The following is a 9550-nucleotide window of genomic DNA, read 5'->3' on the forward strand; positions in this document are numbered from 1 at the left end:
TTTTTTTTTTTTTTTTTTTACCCTTGGTCTATACTGTTCAATCGATACGATATCAACTAGGTACCAAGATCGAACACTTGCAAAACCAATGCAGATCACCCGATACAAACAATCCAGTACCAATACTTAGATCCATGGACACAACCCATAAATAAGGACAAGTCACTTATGTTTTTTCACACCCTAAGGAACATACTAAAACATATTATTACTCATCCAAAATCAGATTGTCCAATTGATAACTTCAAGTTATGTTCAATTTCGACCACCAAATGGACAACAAACATTATTGATTACAATGGCATTTTTTCTTCTTCTTTGCTTGAGGGTGTGCTACTACCAAGGAATAAATGTCTATTCCTAATACATATTGACGAAAGTTTAGTGAAGAGAGAATATCTTCATCTACAATGATTTGACAATATGATTGAACTTCTAAGATCTCTATTAGCAAATATCCAAAATACCCTTCCAGTAGTTGAATTAGAAAGTTAGATACTGACATCCTGTGGTTGAAAAGAGAAGGAGAGAATGATATTTCCTGGACCCATACCTTTCTCTCCTTGCAAGTGCATTATAGAGCCTCAACTCTCTATCCTTGATTTGAAACAAAAGATACAGAGTATCAAATACCATGCATACATGCATTTACTCTTGGGACTTGAGAGGTTGAGTCAGGTTCACACTTCAACTCTTGAAGGAGAGCTGACATGGATGTGTTTGATTACATAATTCGTCAGAAAGTCTTTCTAATGAAACACGATTCTCTTTTTTTTAAATTGTTTGGTTGTTTTTTGAGTTGGTTCTACTTAGAAATACTAATTCATTTGAAACACCTTGTAAAGCTAAATGTGGTTCATCTAAAAAATAAGGTAAATAGCAAAACTCATATTTGACACACATAATCCTAGCCCTCATATGAATAGTCCATATTAAGTGGTGATTCAAAAGAATTATAAAAATCAGGATGGGTAACCAAATAGTTTTCCGGAAACTCTTAAAAATAAATACGATTCAACAGAAACACTCTTTATGGACTCATCGCCAAATCTGAAATAAAACTCTAATGAATTATGTAACCATACACATCCTAACACTTTGGTTAGGTATAAATTAATTCATTTGAAACACCTTGTAAAGCTAAATGTGGTTCATCTAAGAAATAAGGTAAATAGCAAAACTCATATTTAACACACATAATCCTAGCCCTCATATAAATAGTCTATATTAAGTGGTGATTCAAAAGAATCACAAAAATTAGGATGGGTAACCAAATAGTTTTCCGGGAAATCTTAAAAATAAATATGATTCAAGAGAAACACTCTCTATGGACTCATTGCCAAATCTGAAATAAAACTCCAATGAATTATGTAACCAAACACATCCTAACACTTTGGTTAGGTATACGTAAACAGTATTCTCCAAGTTTCGATTCCCACATTATTTTAAACACTTTAGGTGCCAAAAAAAAGAAGGGCCACATATGCAATTGAAGCAAAGCATTCAAATTCAACCTTTGATCCTTGGGCCACAAGCCATTAAACAAACATCAACAAACTTCTCTCTCTCTCTCTCTCTCTCTCTCTCTCTCTCTCTCTCTCTCTCTCTTGTATGCATGGCTGTACACCCCTTAGTCTTGGAGGAGTTTATGTTGGAGCCTATCTGAGTTGGTGTTTATTAGAAGCCAGGAATACCCTTCCCCTGTTCAAGATCTAGTAGTAGTTCTTCAATATTTTTTTTTACAGATAATGGAGGTGATTCTTTCAGTCAATAGACTCAAGTTCTTCTACTAGTTTTGAGGGGTTGTAGGATACGTTGGTGGGTTCAGATAACCCTTCCCCAAAAAATTACATCTAAAAGTCTGTCTATATACGTTGTTGATTACTATATATGAAAAGAAATTTAAGGGCAAGTGTTTTCTGTCTTAGAGTACCCTGCGCCTAGACATATGGGTGCACTCCCCCAGGAAGGGCACAATGGTCATTGCACACCTCTGTATCTATGGTGTAGGGTCCACTCTTGAACAAAAAACTTTAGCATGAAAGTTAAATATTTTATACAATTATATTGAATATTACCAAAGTTTGAAAATTTTCATTTCTTTACTCTTTAAGTAGGGGTGTTGACACTGCAACCCCAAACCAATAGAAGCCAAATCAAAATCGAATTAAGATATGAGCTTGTTGGATGAGGTTTCGGGCTAAGGTATTTTGAGACCAAAATCAAACCGAACCACATTGAAACTGATAGGACATCAAACCAAACTTAAAGAACTAGACAAAAACCAATACAATCCGATAAGAAACCGATACTAACCCAAAATCAAGAAAAAAAAACAATTTTTAATTTTGAATACATTTACATTGGTTGCTGATGGTTTAGCTAAACATACGACTGCAACGAGAACTTCAATGACTTGGTATATACCTCCTCGATTTGCTTTGGAGAATATTGGTTGGGATGCTCAAGATTGTCCGAGATATAGACTTCACTGAATTTACAAAAAAAATTCCCCTTTATTAGTTAAGTTGATTTAGGTTGTTAGTTTGCTGATGGCCATGCCGAATGTGGACTACAACCTGAATTCCTTTTCTTCATTGGTTCCATTTTATATTGCATTCATTCTTTTTTAATAATATTTTTCTGACCTTTAGCAAAAGAAATACATAGTAAACCCAAATCAAATCAAAACTTAGCCGATAAAAAAAATCTATGCATCATTATTGGTTCATGTTTCGATTTCACTCATTCTCATATCAAAACCAACAAAATCAAACTAAAACCGACCCCAACCAATCGATTGACCCCACTACCTTTAAGTTCCCAAGCAACCATATATATGGAGCCTTAATTTGAGTCGTATGGGGAATATAGGAAAGACTAGAATCCTTATCACCAATATAGGTTCATACAATTTTAATGAAGCCATTTTTAGGTTTCCACAATTATCAATCCATCAACTCCATAGCTTACGTACAATATGTTGATGGCAATAGAATGTGTCATTACAGCTTCCAAAAAACCAAACTTCAGGGCACCTTATGCGCTTACGCGATGTAACTCATTCGATAAGTAAGGAGGTCTAAAGGTCTTCCTTCCTAATTTGAAATTCTCTTTCTGTGAACATTGTAATCAATAATCCTATTCAAGTATTGCTTACAGTGTAGGTAAGAAGCCGGCCATCTCTTGGATTGGGGTTGACCTTGTTAAGTACCTGTATTGTGAGATATCGGCCCACAAAGTACCTGTTATAATGGTTGTACTAGCCTTCGATCCACCCAATGTTATGAAAGGCTTGTTCGCTGGAACCACTACTTTTTCTCTGCAAAGAAAACAAAAGTTTAGATACCGACAAGAAATCAACCCAATAAAGAACTAGTTAGCCCTGATTCTGTTTTTCATTTATATCTTTAAGCTATAACTTATTCTTTATATACATAATGCTTAAGTATAAGAAATGGGTGTAGAAAACCTAAAACGAGGCAGTAAAATGAATGAGAATTGCAAACATTCAATCACACAATTTACCTAGATTGACTACGTTCATTGTGTGATGAGATTTGCTTACTTCAATATCAATGAAGAGTAGTGTTACAGTGGCTCATCCTCCCACCTCTATCAAATTGATTATAGTGAAGAACCCTCACTCCAATTATATAGCTAAACTTTATAAAGATAATTTACCAAAATACTCATATAATTCCCCCTGGGATGGACTTACCAGTTCATTAAGGCCAATTTCTCCAAACCTTTGGACCCTCGGCCTTGCAATGGCCCTTTAGAATCAATCCACTCATACAAGTTGGCGAAATACAAGACATCGTATCCTAACAATGGCTGATATGAGCTGTGAAGGTTAATCACCAGAGAGAGAGAGAGAGAGAGAGAGAGAGAGGATACCTATAAGTCCCTGGCTTAATCCATATGAAGACATTGTCCACGTTATTAGATGGCATAGCATCGAAAGCATCTTGTATCTTCTTAAAATCGTTGGAGAATATTGGTTAGGGTTTACCAAACATTTAATAGTTGATGCTATTGATAATGTTTCTGCTGTTTCTAAGTTTAGAAACAGTAGAAATGGCTTTTCACGTTTTCGGAAACAAAAATGAATTTTTTGATGTTTGATAAACCTATTTCTCGAAACGTTTTTGCCAGACATAATGCCACCAAGAAACCTAACAGTATCATTAGATGCCCAAAAGGGAGACAGGGTTTGGTTGCCTCTTTTTAAGTTTAAATAGTTGAGAGATTTACAAGCACAACGACCTTTTTTTTTTCTCTCAAATTTGTTTTTAGAAACTTCGTGAAAGTCGTTTCTAGAATTGTAAATAGGCATAAATTTTGATTTATGTTTCTAAAAATGGGTGAAACAGAACAACTTTATCAAACGTTTTTTAAATTGTTTCTCCGTTTCGGGGAATAAGAAAATGCAAAAACAACAGAAACAAAATGTTGTCAAACGATGCCTTAGCTGTCTCGTTCTCTGTGTCATTCTTTCTTTCATTTCGTGTCCATGTGTTAGGGTATAGCTTCCCTTCATTTAATGAAAGACTTTCTAATTCTCTGCACCACCATCGAGACAAAGAGATGGTACAAATACACATGGGTGGTGGGTCAATGGGGATTCAAATTTGTGTTTGTGTTCTTCTTCTCCTTGTTGCCATGGCTTACTCTTCTCTCATGGTTTCTTCTCATCCAACTTCCACTGATTGGTCTACTGCCCTTCTTGTCAAGGTTGATCAATCAGGAAATGGCGATTTTAAGAAGATACAAGATGCTATTGATGTTGTGCCATCTAATAACGTGGACAATGTCTTCATATGGATTAAGCCAGGGACTTATAGGTATCCTCTCTCTCTCTCTCCTCTCTCTCTCTCTCTATCTCTCTCTCTCTCTAACAGAATCAATTCAAAACTTCTTATGGGTTCTGGGTTGGGTTGCTCCTATACAGAAATGCCATCTGCATTCGCAACCGGAAGGAATCGGTGCAATCACGACACAGCAAAGAGAATCACCCTCTAAGAACACCGGCTACACATTTCTAGGTTGCAAGATCACAGGAGTGGGCACTTGTGTCTTAGGAAGGCCATGGGAAGCTTACTCTAGGGTGTTCGCCAAGACTTTCATGTCTAGTGTTGTTCTGCCTCAAGGATGGCATGACTGGGTCGTCCATCCACACATAGGTACTTCTTTCACATCCTTCAAATCACCTTCACATCAAATCTTATAAAGAAAATTGCATTGTTACCCACTGAACTTTGGTCGTTATTCAATGTCACCCCTTGGATTTTTCGAAACACCAAAGACACCCCCTGAAAATTCAAACAATTCCAAATCGATCCCTGCCGTTAGCAGACCCTATTAAGTGATAGAATGTATGTTATTTTTTTTTTCAAAATACCTAAAACACCCCCATGTGGTGTGAGTGGACGATATTACCCTCCCTTGCCCTTCTTAGCACCTCTCCCCTCCGGCGTACGATCATTCAATCCTCATATGAATGTCTTCAATCCTCATATGAATGTCTCTGTTTCACAAAATCGAGAAGAAACAAGGACTCTACAATCATCGCCATCGCCAAGACCTTGCTGAAACCCTAAACCTAGTCTAGAGAGAGAGAGAGAGAGAGAGGAATGAATACCAGATGAGATATACGTCTCTCAAAAGCTGGCCAGAAATATGTGATTTCCGTTATTCAAAGCTTGAAGGGAGGAGTAATTTTTCAGTTTCGAAGAGGAGGGAGTAGGCGTTGATTTTGGATTAATCGGATCGTGTGAAAGTGAGAAGTAGGGAGGAGAGAAGCTGGAAAAAAAAAAGGGTCACATTCCGAAGTATACCTTACTTGTATCTCATGACTATTCCTTCATTTGTCTGTAAAGTTTAGGATCTTCGATAGTATAAACTACTAAGTACTAAAACACTTCTAAACACTATAATGGAGTATGAAAAGCCGAGAGAGATTTTCCCTTTCGCTTTTTGTATCTCTACATGTAATAGTCATCTTTGTCTTGATTCTTTTTGTCAAACCTAGAAATGCCTTTCAATGTTTGGTTTGCCTAGCTAATGTAGGTGTAAAAAAAAATTAAAAATTCTCATTTGGTATTCATTCCTCATGATCGCACGCCGGAGGGGAGAGGTGCTCATGACGGTATGTCGGAAGGGAGCAGTGCTCACGGTAGTTGCAGGTTTCTCTTCTCGGTTCGGGGATTTAGTTCATATGAGTTTAGAAGAAGAGCAAGGGAGGGTAATATTGCCCACTCACACCATATGGGGGTGTTTTAGGCATTTTGAAAAAAAAACTAACAGATTTAACCGGGTCTGCTAATGGTAGGGACTGATTTGGAATTGTTTGAATTTTCAGGGGGTGTCTTTGGTGTTTCGAAAACTCCAGGGGGTGGCATTGAATAATGACCAAAGTTCAGGGGATGGCAATGCAATTTTCTCAATCTTATAATATATGATTTTTCACTCTAAGTCTCAACCCACTATATAATACCTATAAGTCTCCATATTAGACCTCTCACACATCCGATCTGGGATTATTACTTTTGTCACTCGCATGAAACTTCAACATTTAATGTTGTTGTTGTGATTGTGACTATAGCAATGCATATTATGGAGTGTACAAGAATTACGGACCAGAAGCGGCTTCTTCAGGAAGGGTTAAATGGTCGTGAAACCTCACGGATGCAGAGGCCAAGCCCTTCTTGACAAAGGACATGATCGGTGGCCGGGGTTGGCTTAGGCCTGCGCCTACTCATTTCCGGAGACCCTCTTGGATCCTTTCCATCAAGGTTGATGGGAATAAGTAGTGGATGCAAAAGAATCAATTCTAAGCTTCTTTTGTTATTATTATTTTCTTGATTAATTAATTTATTTGTTTATGTATTAAACACATTATTGTATTCATTAATATTTTTCTTGAGAAGGAGACTTGTTTATATTTGTATGTGTCTTTGACACCCACGTCTTCCTCTTTAATGGTTGGGGACCTTATATCTACAGTTCCCTTGTTCATGTCTATGCCCATCATTTGCTATGTATTATACTTCCTTTATACCAACATTAGAATAAGGGATATTTTTCATATGTAAAGCAAAGGAAATGAAAACAACATGGAGTGGAAAAAACCCTCCAACAAAGGCCACCCAAGCACTGGGATATCTTAGGACTTAGCAATAAACTGGTTTCTCACATTATCATGACAGGAAGATAAGATAATGAGAGATAAAAGGCAATAGCAAATCAAGTCTAGTGGTAATTCTTGGATAAGGAAGTCTACCTATTCATGTTACGCTCGTATTAAATATGGTAGATTGTTGCACAGAAGGCAAGACGGCCAATAGTATCATAGATAGAGTTTCCATTGAAGTGCTACAAAACCCAGCCCTATTCGTAAATGAATGACTCCATCAACCTAGGGACAAACCAACCCTTGGAAAGAACATTCAACCAGATCTTTCTAGAAAACGGACAAGAAAAGAATAAATGATAAATATCTTCAATGGCATTCTAACAGAGATAATAACTAGGGATACTAACGGGGATTGCAGATGAATGCAACCCAGGACTGGAAGGGTGCAAGTGATAGTTCTCTAAGAAAGAAATCTATGCATGTGGATTGATCCTTTAAACCAAATCACCTTGATCCAAGGGATGGAAGTAATTTTGTATTGTAACAGGTTCCGGGTGTAAGAGGTAGAGATTTAGAAATTCTGGATGGACCATGGTCTTCTAGATAAATGATGCTACTTTATCTAGATGTGAATCATATAAGACAGAGTAATAATGAAAGTCGACGTCATTATTTTTTGTAGTACTCTTTATTTCCTACCAAATAAAGATGGCCACCTTAATGTAGGATGAAGGAAATGCAGATAATAATGGTAGGCTCAATGTAATCAACCGTGGATACACAAAGTAAAACCCTTCGAATGATAGTTGTTTGAATATTATGGAATTTTTCCGATATAAGAAAAAAAAAATTTAGGAATCACAAAGTGGGCCATATTTTGAGGTGGCCAGTGGCCATTGGTTTTAGTAACTATTGCCATGAGAAAGAAAGGAGGCAGTAAGAAATATGGTTCGTCCAACTTTACCAATGGGCGCAGTGTTTGCAATGGAAGAGGAAGTAAATAAAGAAAGAGTCAATGGTAAACAATGGTGGAAAGTCTAAAAGCTATTCCTTTCCCTTAACGGCAAAGCTCAGTGTAAGTAGGTTAGCCTCATGTACCTCTCTTTGCAGAAGCCCTCTAATGTTTTAAAGTTGCAGGTGATTCTCCACCCTTCTTCTTCTTCTTGGCTTGTCTTGTCTTTGAACTTCTTCTCATTCCCTAGCCTCTAAGTCAATAACCCAGACAAGTCCCCATCAATATTTGCTTGCAAGCTTAGGCATTCGATAAGCCCTTCACATCCCATACCTAATCAACTACACCATCTCCCTTCTTCTAACAAACTGATAGCCAACCCTAACCTCCCTCTAAAATAAACATATAAATATCTCATATTCACATACAATTTACTTGGGTCTCAAAAATTTTGACCAAAAATGGCAAGAAAAGGCACTTTCTACTCATCATCTCTCATTCTCTTCTTGTTCTTCTTTGGCATCCCTTCCTTGTCTGCTGAAGCAGCATTGAAGAAGTATCAGTTTGATGTGAGTGGTTTTGAATTTACATTTCTATCAATTTTTATGATTTGCACTTAACTTGGCCTTCCCATCATTGATCTACTTCTCTTCTTCATTGTTTCCAGATTCAAGGGAAAAATGTGAGCAGATTGTGTCATACCAAGCCCATTGTAACTGTAAATGGGATATTCCCAGGACCTACTATTTATGTTAGAGGAGATACAGTTCAAGTCAATGTTACAAACTCTGCTCAATATAACATGTCTATCCATTGGTAATGTGATGATCTAGATCAATTTCATATGTTATCAAACCTCAACTTATGGTAATCTCACACAAACTAAACACTCGTTGGCTTTCGCAGGCATGGATTGAAGCAGTTCCGCAATGGCTGGGCAGATGGACCTGCTTATATAACACAGTGTCCAATCCAGACTGGGAATAGCTACACTTATGATTTCAATGTCACAGGCCAAAGGGGAACCCTATGGTGGCATGCACATATTTTTTGGCTGAGGGCAACAGTCCATGGTGCCATTGTGATCATGCCTAAACAAGGAACCCCATTTCTATTCCCACAGCCTCACATGGAGTTTAATATACTCTTGGATAAGTAGTACTAAAGCTAGCTATTGTGAAGATCAGGCAAGGACTGGACTCTAATTCTTGCTTGTCATATTGCAGGAGAATGGTGGAATACTGATGTTGAAGAAGAGGTGAAGAAGGGTAACAAGTTGGGCTTGCCACCTACAGCATCAGATGCTCATACCATCAATGGGAAGCCAGGACCATTCTTTCCATGTTCTGATAAGTGTAAGAAAATTCCTGGTATCATTTAAAGTTTCCATCCCAAAAGTTCGAACTTGTAGGTGAAAGTGAAAGGGACTCCTTAACAGTATAAGGTGTTGAAGGCTAGTC

General features: G+C 37.4%; 1 protein-coding gene and 1 pseudogene across 1 annotated transcript; both read left to right on the top strand.

The window, feature by feature from the left end:
* The first annotated feature begins 4605 nt into the window (after positions 1-4605).
* LOC122069428 lies at positions 4606-6815 on the top strand (annotated as a pseudogene).
* Positions 6816-8551: 1736 nt separating this feature from the next.
* On the top strand, positions 8552-9249 carry LOC122069423 (laccase-11-like). The gene is made up of 3 exons (XM_042633436.1): positions 8552-8659; positions 8758-8906; positions 8997-9249. Exons 1-3 carry the CDS (start codon positions 8552-8554, stop codon positions 9247-9249), a joined length of 510 nt encoding a protein of 169 aa, XP_042489370.1.
* Positions 9250-9550: the final 301 nt, after the last annotated feature.

The sequence above is a fragment of the Macadamia integrifolia genome, unplaced genomic scaffold (assembly GCF_013358625.1).
Source record: "Macadamia integrifolia cultivar HAES 741 unplaced genomic scaffold, SCU_Mint_v3 scaffold612, whole genome shotgun sequence".
NCBI lineage: Eukaryota > Viridiplantae > Streptophyta > Magnoliopsida > Proteales > Proteaceae > Macadamia > Macadamia integrifolia.